Below are 17,252 nucleotides of genomic sequence, written 5' to 3'. Positions count from 1 at the left end.
TCGTCTTTCACACGAGTCAACAAAAACCAAATAATAATCTAACATTTACTGAGGCATCATAATATTATTTTAACATCTAACTCTTACTGAATATTTAACATTACTAAGGTAAGCACATCGCCTGAATTATTGCTTTTCCCCATTTAATTTAATCAGGCAGATGCTTTTACCATTCCGCATTACAGATGAGGTGAATGAGCCTTTGAGAGCTCAGATAACCAGCCCAGAATCATACCATCAGTGACCACTCAACTACACTGCCTTCCTACAAAATCCCACAGACGTATTGAATATATAGCACGAGGCTTCTAAGAATCACCACCCTGTACCTCGTGAGGCTTCCTCACAGGCAGAGCCGTCTGCCTCTCTCTTATCCTCTCCACAGAAGCAGGCTGCTGACCACACAGAAGAGGTGGTTCAGATTACAGTTTCGAGCCCTTGAAAACAAATGTAAATTAAACCACAAAAGTCCACTTGAATTGGAATATCAGGTGGTACGTCTCAAGTCCTTGAATCTTAAAGCTGGCAGGGACCTTGGCAATCATATCATCCAGCTCCTCATTTTAAACCTGAACTAAATGAGCCCCAGGAATTGTGAGCAGTGTGCCCCAGGTTACGCTGCTGGTTGATGACAGAGATGGGCCCCGGGGCTCCTGACTCTCACTTCTGTAGTCTCTCGTTGCATCTTTACCCGAATCCGTTTGAAAATAAAGAATTCTAAACTCAGAAAACCAACTAGTACCACTTAACCCACTTTTTTGCATTAATAACAGTGTTTTGGCTCAGGAATCATAAAACGAGGCCACTACATCACTGCTGCCTCAAAATGCAGTAACCATGATTCACTTGGACTGCGTGTCTGAGGGTAATGGAAGTAAGTGAATGTTTGAACTGAAAATTCCAGCCTCAGCAATTTGTCACTTTGCTTTTTCCTGTTTGGTCTGCATTATAAGATTATTCACGAGACACTTTTATTTACTGCGGGAGATGTTGCGCTCAGCTCGGACGTGTCCTGGGAGGAGCTGACGTCTGCGGCATCTTCTCCAGGCCACCTCTCTGGTGTCACGTGGCCTGACTGCGCATCTGTCTCTCCCCCACCCAGAATGGCACAACACTCCTCATGATCGCCTCCTATGCTGGCCACATAGGCTGTGTGAGGGAGCTCGTCCTGCAAGGAGCTGACATCAATCTCCAGAGAGAGGTAAGTCAGGTTTTGCACGTGAATAAGAATAACGCAGCTCTATTTACAATAGCCAGGACATGGAAGCAACCTAAGTGTCCATCGACAGTTGAGTGGAGAAAGAAGATGTGGCACATATATACAATGGAATATTACTCAGCCATAAAAAGGAACGCAATTGAGTTATTTGTAGTGAGGTGGATGGACCTAGAGTCTGTCATACAGAGTGAAGTAATACAGAATGAAGTAAGTCAGAAAGAGAAAAACAAATACCCTATGCTAACACATATATATGGAATCTAAAAAAAAGTGGTCATGAAGAACCTAGGGGCAAGATGGGAATAAAGACACAGACCTACTAGAGAATGGACTTGAGGATACAGGGAGGGGGAAGGGTAAACTGGGACAAAGTGAGAGAGTGGTATGGACATATATACACTACCAAACATAAGGTAGATAGCTAGTGGGAAGCAGCCGCATAGCACAGGGAGATCAGCTCGGTGCTTTGTGACCACCTAGAGGGGTGGGATAGGGAGGGTGGGAGGGAGGGAGATGCAAGAGGGAGGGGATATGGGGACATATGTATATGTATAACTGATTCACTTTGTTATAAAGCAGAAACTAACACACCATTGTAAAGCAACTATACTCCAATAAAGATGTTAAAAAAAAAAAAAAGAATAACGCCAGTGACAGAGATGTGAAGTTCTCACAATAGTGAATTGTTAAAAAGGACTAGAGTACAGTCATCCCTCCGAATACGCAGGGGTTTGGGTCCAGGACCCCCCGTGGATACCAAAATCTGCAGATACTCAAGTTCCTTATGTGAAATGGCATAGTATTTGCATATAGCCTACGCATATCCTCCCATGTACTTTAAATCATCTCTAGAGTACTTATAATATCTAATATGATGTAAATGCTATGTAAATAGTTGCTGGTGCATGGCAAGTTGGAACTTTATGGAATTTTTCTTTTTTTAAAAAACTTTATTAGAGTATAGTTGATTTACAGTGTTGTGTTAGTTTCAGGTGTACAGCAAAGTGATTCAGTTATACATATACATATATTCTTTCTTCTTCAGATTCTTTTCCTGTATAGGTTATTACGGGATACTGAGTAGAGTTCCCTGTGCTGTACAGTAGGTCCTTGTTGGTTATCTATTTTACATAAAGTAGTGTGTATGTGTTAATCCCAAACTCCTAATTTATTCCTCCCCCCCCACCGTTTGGTAAGTGTAAGTTTGTTTTCGAAATCTGTGTCTGTTTCTGTTTTATAAATAAGTTCATTTGTATCATTTTTTAATTAGATTCCACATATGAGTGATATCATATGTTTGTTTTTCTCTGTCTGACTTACTTCACTTAGTATGATAATCTCTAGGTCCATCCATGGTGCTACAAATGGCATTATTTCATTATTTTTTATGGCTGAGTAATATTCCATTGTATATATGTGCCACATCTTCTTTATCCATTCCTCCGCTGATGGACATTTAGGTTGCTTCCATGTCTTGTCTATTGTAAATAGTGCTGCATTGAACATTGGGGTGCATGTATCTTTTCGAATCATGGTTTTCTCTGGATATATGCCCAGGAGTGGGATTGCCACTGGGCAGATCATATGGTAGCTCTATTTTTCGTTTTTTAAGGAACCCCCATACTGTTCTCCATAGCGGTTGTGGAAATTTTTTTTTAATATTTCTTTCTGTGGTTGGTTGAATCCATGAATGCAGAACCTGTGGATATGGAGGGCTGACTGTAATCATTGCTTTTTTCCTATATGACATTAAAGCCCAGGTTGCAGACTGCATTGTGTCTAAATTAGGCCCAGGGAGGGACTGTTGGTTGTGCTTCAGTTGAACAAATCTTCTAGGCCCATGTTACATCTGACATAACAAAACCTCCAACCACATTCCTTAAACACCCATATGTTTTGCCCTGAGCCTAAATCACTTCTTCCTTCTTCCCTTGGGATGAGATGCTATAGAAGGTATAGGATTTTCATAGAGATCATTATATTTTTAGAAGGATTGGGTCACCCACTGTTAGCTAGGCTCACTGGCTAGCCTACCTCAGCCATTCTCACCAAACCATGTTTGCAAAGGGCTTCTCTGACCAGCCATGAGTTAAATATGTTCTCTCTCCGAAAGACATGTGGTGAACATTGGACTAAAATGTGAGCCTGTGCACACAATCGTTCAAGGGCCGTCTCAGGAGTCCTATCTAGCCAGAGGATCCATTCTCAGTCCGATGCAGAGGAGCAGTGGGAGGCTGGAGATTCAGGCCTGGGGAGGTGCATGTATTTCCAAGCCAGTCTAGGGCCTGGTGAGTTCACCTTTGTGGAGACACATCCAAGGTTACACCTAGAGTGAGTGTGACCTCAGTCCACAGAGACTCAGACCCGAGGTGGGCATACAGGGGCAAGCTCCAAACCAGACAGGAGCGCTTGGTTTTCCTTGATCCACTCTTATCAGAGGCCCTGACCTGCAGGTGTTTCAGAAAGGATGATTCACCAACCAAACTTTCATCAAGCAAAACACCCTTCTCCCAGGCTGGACCCCCATCCCTGAGTGGAGAAAAGTAAGACACACCATGTGTAAGGTCTGCATTTTCCTGGGGGCATCTAGAAGTCCCTCCCTCTCCCCTCTGGGTGTCACCTTGGCTGTGGACCGTGGGAGAATAACCCTTGATAGATAGCATCTGGACACTGGTTCTCCACAGCCCCGGATCAGCCAGCCTGGGCCTTGAGAGGAGCAGTACAGAGACTACAGGAGATCCATCCAGTCTCCTCCCGGACAGATCCTTCTGAGTAATTTCCACAACACCGAATCATTGTTTTAGGTCATTTTCACTTCAGCAGCTGGTTTTCTTCCGGAAGGAAGATGTTTGGGCCCCTTTAGAATTCGACTTTAAAACTTCCCTAATCGTTTTATTTTTCCTCTCTGCTTTACAGCCTTTGTTTATTTTAACTTTAAAGAAAAGACAGATTTTCTCTAATAAAAACAATACAGTCCAGGTCTGCTTACTCAAAGACTTTATTGTGAAGGGCTAGTTCAACATACACAAAAATCTCTTAAGAAAAACGGAGAGAAGCTGGGAGAAGAAGAGAAACGTTTGTTTGACTTCCACCCAAAGTATGGTTTTTATGGTCTTTATCTGTTTGGTTCCAACTGCTCAACTAATGTTCTTGGTGATGAAAACTATTGTGCATTGAACACAGTGGCCCTTAAGGAATTAAGTGTGTTGGGTTTAGAGGTAACCTGTGTGGCGCAAATAACGATGACGTGTAGGTCCCCGGTGACCCCCAGAATTCCCTGAGCCAGGTCAGTCTGGAAAAATAGCCAAAAAGAGGCCCTGACCTCACCCCGCGTGTTTTGGAAGCTGGAAGAGAGTGCCTGGCAGTGCTGTGGAACTGACGCTTAGAGCAGACTTCCTCGGTTCATCTGTAATCCAATTTGCAATATCAGAATATTTGTCTCCTGAAGATGGACCTGCCATTGTTTCCTTTAGTTTGCTCTCCAGACACATAGCGTTTGCACACTTCGGTAGTCTCTAAAATTCATGTCTATTAAGAAGGTGAGGGATTTCCCTGGCAGTCCAGTGGTTAGGAGTCCACGCTTCCACTGCAGGGAACACAGGTTTGATCCCTGGTCGGGGAACTAAGATCCCACATGTGCACAGGGCAGCCAAAAAAAAAAAAAAAGATGAGAGTTTTCCTATTCTAGCCCAGTTTCCTCATCCAGACCTTGTTACATCTTAACATTTCTGGAACCCAGCAGCCTCCACACTGGTCACTTACCTGAACAAGGAATACAGTCTGTTCAAATATAGCCCCCTCCTAGGCTGGAAGTTTATATGCAAGGATTTTGTTTTGTTTTGTTTACAAGCATATAAATCAAATGTAATGTAACCAAATATCTTTTAAAACCAGCCTCTGTCTCTCTCTCTCAGTCAGGTACAACTGCCCTGTTCTTTGCTGCTCAACAAGGACATAATGATGTTGTGAGATTTCTCTTTGAATTTGGAGCATCCACTGAATTTAGGACCAAAGTAAGAGGATTTTCTTGCTTTTATACCTTGTTGAAGAATTTCAGCAGTCATGAGTTTCCATTTCTCTTCATCTATAGTATGAATTTTTGCTTTGCTTTTTACAAGATTTTCAAGCCTAAGAAGGTGGGTTTCACAAGGTTAAATTGTAATGATTCAGGGGTAGTCCTAGGAATCCAATTCATTTTTACTTTGGGCTCACAATTGGAGAACTCGGGGTGGGAGGAATTGCTTAGATTGTTTCTTGTACTGGTAACTTTCTACTCTGGGACACTAAATTTTGTTATCAGGATGGATACAGTAGCAGGTGCTTTATAACTCTCCCTGTTTTCATATGCTTTTTTCTGCTTCAAGGCTAATCCCAGTGCTATGATAGGAATTGTTGGAAGTATTAAGCCAATCCTAGTGAATCTGAGAGATTTCTAAGGAGGGTTTGGCAGACAGTTTACTTTCTGAAATGTCCTCACTGAAATATATATGATTACAGTTTATATAGTTGGGCAAGGAACTGTGGTTCTTCCTTTGAAGAAGTCATTGATTCTTCATGTTTGACATGTGGATAAGAAAACTGAGGCTGCAGAAAGATAAATTTTGTGTTCACAGCATGACCTTTCATGATAATGCTTTGTAGTAGAAGAATTTGAACTGCCATCGCATTGTAATTGAAAACTTATTTCTGTCATAAAAAATTGCTTCAGTCATAAAAAATTCCTGAAAATTTGCCCTAGTTGGAAACTTTTAGGTTTTCTTAATTTACGGTATGTGATATTTTGATATCAAGGCGGTTTCCAGTGGAGTTTTTTTTTTCCTGTTAAAACACTATTAAGTAGATCTGAATTTCAGAAAGGGTTTCTGTCCTTTCGAAAACCTACCGTTGGACTGTGTACATGCCTCCAGACATGCTGAATATAATGTACAGTAATCCAAAATACATGTGTACACATATTTTATATTAAATATCATTTTATTTTTAATTATAAAAGCGATACAACTAAAAATAAAAAGTTCTACAAACCTGACTCAACTCTGAACTACGTCAAATGATCGTGTGTGACCACATGGCTGCTTCGTTCTTCTTGGCTAACAAGTTAATGCTCTTCTTTGAGCCAGTTTGTGCTGTCCCAGAAATCCATGGAACATGGGACCCAGGGCGAGCAGTTCCACATGTTTCCATTAGGTCAACTGCAGGTGGCCAAGAGTTTTCCATGGGAAGAAGACAGTGTCAGGAGGCTTTGAGTTTTAGTATGATCCTGTCATCAAAACTGACTCTGTGGGCTTCCCTGGTGGCGCAGTGGTTGAGAGTCCGCCTGCCGACGCAGGGGACACGGGTTCGTGCCCCGGTCCGGGAAGATCCCACATGCCGCGGAGCGGCTGGGCCCGGGAGCCATGGCCGCTGAGCGTGCGCATCCGGAGCCTGCGCTCCACAACGGGAGAGGCCACAGCAGTGAGAGGCCCGCGTACCGCAAAACAAACAAACAAACAAACAAACTGACTTTGTGTCAACTGTTCTCATTGTAATTGAACCTATGTCCCCAAAAATGTGTTTTTTTAAATAAAAGGTATCGGCTCTTCTATGACGATCATCATGTTTTATCTGTTCTCTAAACCCATTAGGCAAAAAGCTGGGAAGATTGACGCAACAAAACTTGGAAACATTGGTGCTCGTTGCTGCTAATAGCTTAATAAGCAACTTCTTAATGCCCACCCGCCTCCACCTCCACCCACCCCCACCAGCCTCAGCCCTCCAGTCTCTCTCCTCCATTCCCCACCCTTCAAAACGCAGCTCTTCCCACCACACAGCCGGGCCCTTGCTGAAGCCTTACTCAGCCATGTGCATGCCCCAGCACCCTGCCTGCCTGTGAATGCGGGACCATGTGCAGCAGTGTTTCTCCAAGGGAGGCCCACCTGCCTCTGGCACCTCTCGGTCACCTCACATGGCTGGTCAAATGCCTCTTTCTGGGGCTCACTCCAGACCTACTGAATCTGAGGGTGGGGCTGCGAGGGTAGCCATTTTGAATAAACACTATGCCCAAATTTAGAAACCACCCTATCTTATATCTATGACTTGTATTTTAGAACCAGATTCCACGTTCTTCGATTGTTTACAGTTGGCTCAAATGTCCACATACCCATGCACAGAGCCAAAGAAACAACACAACAACCCTAGATGGGAAAAGAGAAAGCCTCAGCCCAGCACCTGAGAAAAACCATTAAGGGCTTCACGGACTTCCCTGGGGGCGCTGTGGTTAAGAATCCGCCTGCCAATGCAGGGGACACGGGTTCGAGCCCTGGTCCGGGAAGATCCCACATGCCACGGAGCAACTAAGCCTGTGCACCACAACTACTGAGCCTGCGCTCTAGAGCCCACGAGCCACAAGTACTGAGCCCGTGTGCCGCAACTACTGAAGCCTGTGTGCCTAGAGCCTGTGCTCCACAACAAGAGAAGCCACTGCAATGAGAAGCCCGTGCACTGCAACGAAGAGTAGCCCCACTCCCCGCAACTGGAGAAAGCCCACACGCAGCAATGAAGACCCAACGCAGCCAAAAAAAAAAAAAAAAGGGTTTCAGTTGACCACAAACTCAGTGAGTCAGTATTTGGTGTGGTTGGCTTAAAAGCTAATTCTAATTTAGGCACAGAGATAAAAGTAGAGGAGATGGAACCAAGGAATGTCCCATCAGGCCGCATCTACTTTGCAGTGCTCTGTTGAGTCCTAGCGCCCACGTTTTAAAAGAGGTCTGGACAAATTGGCACATGTTCAAAGGAAAATGCAAAACAGGAGAGTGAGAAGCACATGGAATAGGCTGCAGTTATCCCCGCTTTCAGTGCATGCAGATTTCATCCCATGAAGGCAGGGGCCCAAGAGGGCTACTCCCTAAAAACACCTTAATCTCAGAGACCTACAACTGGGTGGACCCACGGGGAGAAGCCAATGTTTGTCAGTTGGGTCTCTGGTGAGACCACAGGAGATGATTCTGGTGATTCCAAGACACAACTGATTGGTACAGACTTCCTGTTCTGTTTCCTTTATTGAGAGGCAAAGAGATGATTCTGCATTTGACATGAGAAATTTCTAAATTAATTATAATAACTTAGCAAATAGCTGTAATATATCTCAAGCAAGTCACCCCAGTACACAACATAATGATGCCCTTAAGATGAACTCTGTCATGATTATAAAGATAAAGTAAAAGAGATAAAAGAGGAAAAGTGAGTTTGTTATTATGTATGGAAAATTCTTTTCCAAAGTTCTCACCATGTGAAGAGCATCTGCTCGTAAGATTTGTGCTCTCACTGTTTCTAACACATTTATACTTCTCATGACCGCAGGACGGGGGCACTGCCCTGCTGGCCGCCAGTCAGTATGGGCACATGAAGGTGGTGGAGACCTTGCTGAAGCACGGAGCCAACATCCATGACCAACTTTATGTGAGTGTGTTTCAGGGGGGCTCTCGGGGGGACACTTGCTCATTCCCTTATCACAAATAGCATCGCAGTCTAAATTCCGGAAGTGGCATCTGATGCAAATTATTACAGTTATCAGAGAACTTCAGGGGAGTTGTAAACAGTGTAGAATGATACAGAAATTAAGAAAGTTGGTGATTAAGATACTACCAGTGGATTTAGGCATTAGGATATATGTATTAAAAGAGCAAAACACTCAGAGGTCACCAAAGAGACCAGTACTGAAGTCAGAATGTCAAGGGTTAAGAGAATGGGAGGTCAATGAGTGATAGTAGAAGGACAGCACTCACCTGAGAAGTATTAAAACAAAAAAGAGAGAAAGTTGATGTAAGATAGAAGTTTCACTCATTAGTTATACGCTCCTTTCCTCCTTGACAACCATAGACAATATAAATGCATTTATGTTTTACTGGCATCATAATCAAAGATGTCATTAAAGATGTCAATCTACTGTATCATTAAATTCTTTTTCCAGGACCAAAAGCATTATGACATTTAAATAAAAATGTTCCTGAGAACTTTATCCACCCTTCCAAAGTTCAATACCTATGAAATGAGTGATGGGGGAGGATCCTCTGGTAACAACCCTGTTGAGGACTTGCTCCAGAATTTCTTGTCTGATCATCTCATGGATCTAAAAAGAACAGAAGAACCAATAAAATATTCCTTGGTGACCTTCAGCTTACAATTGTATCAATGCATGTTAGGCAGAATAAAGAACAGTTTGAATATGGGTTAAAAAAAAAAAAGAAGTGGCATCTGAGACATCAAAGGAAAAAGATAGAGTTAACCAGGTGAGCTTTTTCTATGTAGAAACCCATAATCTTATTTACCCATCTTTGCTCTGCCTTTTAAATCTCTTGCACATATGATACATTTCATGTACCTATGTAATTAAGAGCTTCAAAAATAACGTGATACATACTTACTTGTAACATGACAAGCCCAGTGTATGGACTTGCTGAAAACCAACGTAAGTCCTCCTGTTGTAGAGTTATTTGGGAGGAAGAACACAAAAAAGGAGAAATCAAGTTATTTAGAAGAGAAGTGAGGATGGGTGAATGAAGACCTCTGAAATACATGCACGCCATTGACCCTGAAAGCCATTCACTGCCAGTGTGGGTCTGTTTGCCGCTAATTGGCAATTAGCACATTACCCAGGCATTTTTAACGGTCACTCTAATTCCGTAGAATTTATGGCAAATGTCATTCTTGTTTTGGAGGAAAAAATAAAATATGGGGAGATAAAGTGACTTGCAGTCTCATGGTGAGGAGTGGAAGAATTCCTGCTTCCATTTGTCTGCGAACCATATTTTAGGCTATTGTACCACTAGACATGAGCCCTATGCCCAGGGGTGCTATACTTTCATAGACGTGTAAAGAGATGTGTAGGTGTGAACTTTTCCATTTGAACACCCTTTCCAGAGTTTACACAGATACCTCTGACAAATCACCAGCCTCTCTGAAATCCATAGAAACTAGCCTTAGGCTTTGCACTTCAAAATATGTTACCACTCTGTGAATCTGTAGCATTCCTGGTTCAGTGACTAAACTACTTGACTGTGGTCTGAAGGAATGATTCTCAACTCTGGCTGTCCATTAGAACCAGGGAGCATTAAAATAATTCCACTTCCTGGGCCCACCCCTGACCAACTAAACTGGAGTCTCTGAGGGCAGCTTGGGCAACAGGTGGTTCTGACATGTGGCCACATCTGAGAAACAGGGGTCTGCAGCTCTGTATTTCTTCAACTGTATATAGTGAAGTTGTATCTGAGAGTGTGTATGAGTATATATATGTGCAGGTTGAATAGGAAGAGCCCCTGTCTTTGGAAAAGGAAAATGGGTTATTGTTTTCATAGCATTACCATTAATAGTCAGCAATCCAAGTTGACTGTGGGTATAGATTTTGTACTGTTAGATAACATTCTTCCGTAAGGCTCCTTGAAGCAATACTTAATTTTAGAAATGTAGAGTTTGGGGAGATCCCATTCCCATGGTAAATTCCTCTCTGTTATAAGGTAACCTAGAAATTTCATGCACCAGAACTTCCATTTTGTATTAAGACTTTTACCCTTACCTAAACAGTCCAAATATAAATGTTTCCATTAAAAACAGTTGAAATACAGGGCAGGGGGCAGGGAGTGTCAATGATTCTTGAAAACTTCTAGGAACAGAAATGTGTAACGCACAGTAAAAAAAAATCCAATGCATGGAGATCCGTTTTGGAAAATTCCTAAGAGTAGGGAAGACTTTCTGTGGCAACACAGTAAAGAACAGCTGAAAATTGTATCCCCATATCAAACATTTGCTTAAAAATCTGTCCAGGCTGAGACTTCCCTGGCAGTCCAGTGGTTAAGACTCCGAGCTTCCACTGCAGGGGTGCGGGTTTGATCCCTGGTCAGGGAACTAGGATCCCACATGCCGAGTGGCACGGCCAAAAACAAAGAAAGAATCTGTACAGGCTGATTACTTTTTTAATGATTGCGTTGAGGGCAGTCTGGCAGCTCAGCTGACCCCCACTAGAAATTCAGCACCCTCTGCCTGGTTGGACTTGTAGGGAAGGTGCTTTGATCCTGTGGTTAATGTTCCTGACCGTGAGGGGTGGTAATTAGCTGGGTTAAGTAGTTTTCCACTTAGGTCTGAAAGTAATGAGGCTCACTCTGTCCTGTGAATGCTGTCTGTGTGAAGTAAGCACCTGGACAGGAGGTGTGCTCTCGACTGACCGATGTACTTGCTGAAATTAACCAATGATACGTCTTCAAGAAAAAAGAAACGCCCAAAAGATGTACAGGCCCAGTTAAAAAGAAAACTAAAGAAAATTGGAAACAAGCACTTGCTTTGGGCTTTTTATGCACGACTGCTTAGTTGTGTGTATAGGTATTGTTGGCGTCCGCTGGGCTGGCATGGAGAGAATTCATGGACATTCTTACCAGGGTGGGTATTCTGGAAGCATCTTGTGTTTTAAAGCTTAGAGGAACTGCATGTTGGGTGAACATGGATAAGGGAGCACGAAAGAGAAAGGAGTAGGGAATATCTAATTAAAAGGATACTTTTCATTCCCAATTCATTAGAGCACACAAAATAGATTTGAGCGATTTCTTTTTTGTTTTCTATTAACAGATTTCATTCTGTTTTTTTGTTTTTTCATGAACACTTAGCTCTCAGTGACAAAAGGACTGCAATGGAAAATTGTATTAAATGTGTATGTTTTTAAAATCTAAATACAAGAGGGTGGACTCTGAGATCATGCAACAAAAGCAGAAGGCAGCTAATGAGAAACCTATGCAGACAGAGGAAAATGATGATTATTTGGAAAACCTGAGTTTTCCAGCTAGCTGTATCATAAGCTGTATGACCAAGATTTTATAGAGTAAACAGTCATTACATATGTCGTAACTCATCCTTATACAACTGTCTATTTTAAACTTTACCTTTCAGCCTGACTTAGCGTGATGTTTTAGAATGGTTCTTCAATGAAGAAAACGCCACACATGTTAAAAGGGGGGAGGGGAGGAAATAAAAATCTAATTTCTTTTATAATAAATGTGAAAGATGACTTGTTAACACTTTCAATTTGCTATCTGTCAGGATGGAGCCACCGCACTCTTCCTAGCTGCCCAAGGTGGTTATTTGGATGTGATTCGATTACTGTTGTCCTCAGGAGCAAAAGTCAACCAGCCGAGGCAGGTAATGTTTGCGCGTGCGCATGGGGCGGTAGGCGGGGCGGGCCTGCGGTCCTGCGGCAGCACGTGCCTAAGATAACCAGTCAGCACTGGGCGTCCCTAAACCCTTTTGCCTCTGGGTAAAAAGTTCATCTTTGATTAGGGTTTTCCCTGTTCTTTGCTTTGGGCTCACCCGAAAGCCTATGAAATCAGGCTGACACCACTATTCAGGATGTTTGGCGTCTGAGGACAAGTACATACTCTGCCACCTCCTGTTCAAATAAATGATGGCTGTACTGGGGTCAGGAGAGTAGGCTAGCCTGGGACATAGGTAAATAGAGGCGGGTCAGGTAGCCTTGCCCTTGCTCAGTCTCTCTGTTGATATGCTGCCTTATCTCTTACCCACCACTTCTTGTGCTGAGCCAAAGAGGAGTCCATGTTCTTGGAATCATTACTGGGTTCTGCACCTTCATCTCTCACCATTACAACACCACTGAGACTTCATTTACCAAAAGAAGTTGTTATCTGGCAAATCAATTAACTGATACTTAAAGGAACAGGACTACAAGGTAATACAGGCCACATTTATAAATGGTAAAGAGCCATCCAAATGTAAGGTATTATAATTAGCCTCTCATAACTATTTCTGCACTAATCCATTTGTTTTTAACGAAACATTTCAGATTAAGGTAACAGTACTTTAAAGGTAGTTTTCTAGGGAAAAGTCAAGCTGATAACTTACCAGTAAATGACATGCAGGCAGATTCCCACTGTCATGTGGCCTGATATGGGAAGACCTGTATTCTCATTAGTGAATAGCTATAGGAACCTTAAGGTCGGCCTGAGCTCTTGGCCACAGGCTTCTTCAGACTTTAGAAATCCAAGTGCATAAGGAACGTGAGAAAAGAAAGAGCCTTTGGGCAAAGTAGATTGGAGGTCAGGAATCCTGAGCTTTAGATCCAACTCTGCCACTAACTAGCTGTGTGGTTTTGAACAAGTAAATTAACCTCTCTGGACCTCTGTTACTTTATCTGAAAATTAGAAGGCTGGACAAAATGATCCTGATAATATCTTCAAGTTCCCAAATTTTGATAATTGTTTTTTTTGTTTGTTTGTTTGTTTTGTTTTTTGTTTGCGGTACGTGGGCCTCTCACTGTTGTGGCCTCTCCCATTGCGTAGCACAGGCTCCGGACGCGCAGGCTCAGCGGCCATGGCTCACGGGCCCAGCCGCTCCGCGGCATGTGGGATCTTCCCGGACCGGGGCACGAACCCGTGTCCCCTGCATCGGCAGGCGGACTCTCAACCACTGCACCACCAGGGAAGCCCCTTGATAATTGTTTTATTCAATGTTCACTCTGTATTTCTTGAGCACTTGTCATGTGACAGACACTGCTATGAATATAAGATCATAATTTTAGAATTTTAAAGATGTTATAGGTTTGGATGGCCCCAGTAATACTCCTGGGAAAGGATGCTTTTAGAAAAAAATAGCACTTCCATACCTTCCAATGTTGACATTTGGGAATTGGAATTTAGTATTTTCTTGTTGGTCCTTCTCATTTCGAAATCATTGTTTGATTCTGAATCAGAGTCTTCATCTTTGAAAATTAATGAAAGGAATTTATTTTAGATTGCTTAAGTTTGATTTGGAGGCCATTATTGAGGGTACCACTGTGAATTTAGAAATGAGAGATTATCGAAATGGTCAAGTCTCTCTGTACATCTGGCACTTCAAAAACTCTGGTTGTAAAGATGCATTATTTGTATGCCTGAGGTACTGTTTGTAAAAGACCAAGTTGACATAAGAGATCATATTTCAAATGATGCCTGAATTATGTCCATTTAACCCTAAATTGAGTAGTGTGATGGCATTAAAGCCAAGAAGTTGAAGAGTAAGCCATCAGGGCTTCCCTGGTGGCACAGTGGTTGAGAGTCCGCCTGCCGATGCAAGGGAAACGGGTTCCTGCCCCGGCCTGGGAGGATCCCACATGCCGCGGAGCGGCTGGGCCCGTGAGCCATGGCCGCTGAGCCTGCGCGTCCGGAGCCTGTGCTCCGCAACGTAGCCACAACACGCCGCAGCTGTATTTCATCCGTCAGGAGTGAGGATAACCTGGGCAAAGTAGGCAACCCAGCCTGGGAACGGGAGGAGCCCACCCTTAGCTCAAGGAGCAAGTGACATGCCCTTCCAACAACTGCATCTAATGCATCTGTTTGGAATTGTGAGTGTCCAGATCTGAAAAGATTGTTATTTAGGGAGAGGTGTTTTATAAAATACGAATTGCTTTAGGGGGGAAAAGCGATGAAATTTTTCCTTTTCATAGAGTGCCAGTAACCCCTTTGTACCCTCACACCATAATCTTTTTACTACCACAAGCTTATAGTTAAAGGTGCTCTAGCCAGGTCAGACTAGTCCAAGTTCTTCTGTCTTCTGTAAAAGAGTAAACTTTGCATGTTTAATTCCATTCCAAGAAAACAAAAAGTGTCAGAAATACAGCAAAAGTGATATCAACCCCAGCTGACTTTGTCACAAGTTATGAAGAGGTTAAAAAAAAAAAGTCTAATTAAAAGTTTCCATTAAAATGGCCTGTACGTGGTAGACGGTTATATAGGTAGGACATCTGGAAGCCAATGTTTTATTCTGAAATCTCAGCTGCCACATTTAATCATTGTCAGAAAATTCTTGAATTTACAAAATAAGGACAAGGATATTTGCCTGGTTTAATTTCTTAGTATTTTTAGATAAATCTGATTTCTAATTTTTGCTTCGCCATTCCAAGGAGTCCTGACATTTTATGGTACACTGTGCCAGGATGTGAATGAAGCTGCATTGAAATTATTCAGCTAACATTTGATCTGAGCTTCAGGGAACCTGAACGGTAGTAGAAATGACTTTTCCTTGTAATTCTATCACTGAAGAACTAACTGAAAACCTTCTTAGTACTCTTGTAGAAGGAATCATATGCATAAAGCAAGCCATAGGCAGATTTTGGAATGACTAATTTCTTTTTTTTTTCTTTCTTTCTTTTTAATTTTTTATCCCTGGAAAGACTAAATTACTGTTTTGAAACTTGAAAATTTTCCCTTCTAAGCTGTCCTGAATAAAGAGGTCAAGAGTCACAGACATAATTGAAATCCACCGTCATTTAAAACCTCATTTTCAGTTCTTTCTATGTGTCCTCACCAAGTGGAGTTGATATGACTCAAACCTTTTTAATCACTAGCTGAGATGGCTAGTTAGTCTGTTTTCCTACCAACAAAATGCTTTGACATATACTTTTCCCAGCTCAACTCACGCAGTCCATTAACATGATGCTTTTATAGAGTGGCGAAGGTCGGGCTCTGTTTACCTGGGGCTGAGGTTGGCCAGTCATCACTCATCTCTGTCTAGTCCTCTTAATATGCTAATCAGCATTTCTTTGAAGCCTGACCGAAACGCCATCTTATAAAATGCCTTCTCTATCAGAAGCCTTGGTTTGGACTTGTATGCAGAGATGCTGGGACCCAGACAGTATCCTTTCTCCCAGGTTGTAAGCTTGGAGGGCAACCCAGTGGTGGGCAACGGGCAACATAGAGTCAGCAGATGGGTGCAGTGTCCTGAGGGTTCTGAGAAGGGAGCGGACCACAGTAGGGAGGCCCTGCTGCTTGCATGCCCTCTACTCTCAGAAAAGCCGTGTTGACCGCCAGAGGACGCCCTGTGGCCTGGGCAGAGTGCCCATAAGGCCTGGAAGGCTGCAGGGCATGGTGATCAGTGACTGGGAACTGGAACAAGGCTCCGATACAGGGCCCGGGCTCCTGAGCAGGACAGGAGGATTCTAAGAGCCAGCTAGGAAGCCAGAGCCACGTCTCGGGGCTGGGACTGCGGATGGGGGAAGTGAGCAACTTGGTAGTTACAGGGATATGGATAAGAAAATGAAACACAGTCCTAGTTTTGCTCATGAACTGTATGACCTTGAACAAATCGCTTTGTCTCCCTGAATCTCATTTTTTTATCTGTAAAACCATGATAATGATGGTACCTTTGCTACAGGAATACTGTGAGAATTTAAAAAATAAATAATCCCTGCAAAACTCTTCATGCAGTGGCCAGTATAAACCGAGTACCTAGTAAATGTTAGGTATGGTATTATCATTTCTATTCCATCCAGGCCTTCCTGGAATAGAAAACCCATCAGAAATCAAGGCTGCTCTCTTTCCCAAATAAGCCAAGTTGTCTCTGTCATCTCAAAGTCCCTTTTTTCCTCTCTTTCTCTCTCCCTACTCCTTTTCATTTTGATCAGCTTCCTCTGCCTACATATCTTGTATGCGGTCCCCAAGTTTACAGGTCAGACTCCCAGACTCTTGGCGTAGCCATGTCACTGTCACAGCTCATCCCCGCCCTCCAGGCCACAGTGGACTGGCTGGCCTGCCCATCCTCAGTCTGATCACTTGTGGCTGGGAGAATGGGTCAGGGTGTGGGCAATGCAGGCATCTAGTAACATCTTTTACAGATTCATTTGCTGGACCAAGGACACAGAGTAGAGGGACCCAGTACTGAGAAATGGGCTCCAGGGCCGGTAGCAAAGTGTCTCCCTATTGAACCCCCGGTGTTACTGATGAGGTTCCTTATAATCTCTTGAACGCCCAACTTACAATAGAATTGGTCCCCAGCACTTGCTGTCTGGCTCAAACCTGCAGGTGAAGTAGCCTAAGTATAGGTACCGGAAGGCAGTAGAAGCAAAGAGCTAGTGCCACTTAATACACTTATTGCCATGGGAGAGAATGGCTTTATGGTTTTAATTCTTTTTTCTACATCATCTTTAGGAGCCTAAATAAGACCAAATAAAATTTAGTCTCTAATACAAGTCACATCATATACTCCATCTCATGCTGTGACCTCTCTATAAAAATATATTAGAGGA

The 17,252-nt window shown here is 42.9% G+C and overlaps 1 protein-coding gene across 1 annotated transcript in view; it reads left to right on the top strand.

Moving 5' to 3' along the window:
• The window catches only part of ANKRD29 (ankyrin repeat domain 29), a 45,136-nt gene that overhangs the window by 12,643 nt on the left and 15,241 nt on the right, over positions 1–17,252 (top strand). Inside the window, exons 3-6 of the mRNA XM_022586833.3 lie at positions 1,103–1,201; positions 5,134–5,232; positions 8,558–8,656; positions 12,281–12,379. Coding sequence (XP_022442541.1) covers positions 1,103–1,201; positions 5,134–5,232; positions 8,558–8,656; positions 12,281–12,379 — 396 coding nt within the window. The remainder of the gene's footprint in view (positions 1–1,102; positions 1,202–5,133; positions 5,233–8,557; positions 8,657–12,280; positions 12,380–17,252) is intronic.

Source organism: Delphinapterus leucas, chromosome 14, assembly GCF_059928025.1.
Source record: "Delphinapterus leucas isolate spDelLeu-1000000601 "Yukka" chromosome 14, BTC_Dleu_Yukka2, whole genome shotgun sequence".
NCBI classification, from domain to species: Eukaryota; Metazoa; Chordata; class Mammalia; order Artiodactyla; family Monodontidae; genus Delphinapterus; species Delphinapterus leucas.
This window is presented reverse-complemented; position numbering and strand designations above follow the sequence as displayed.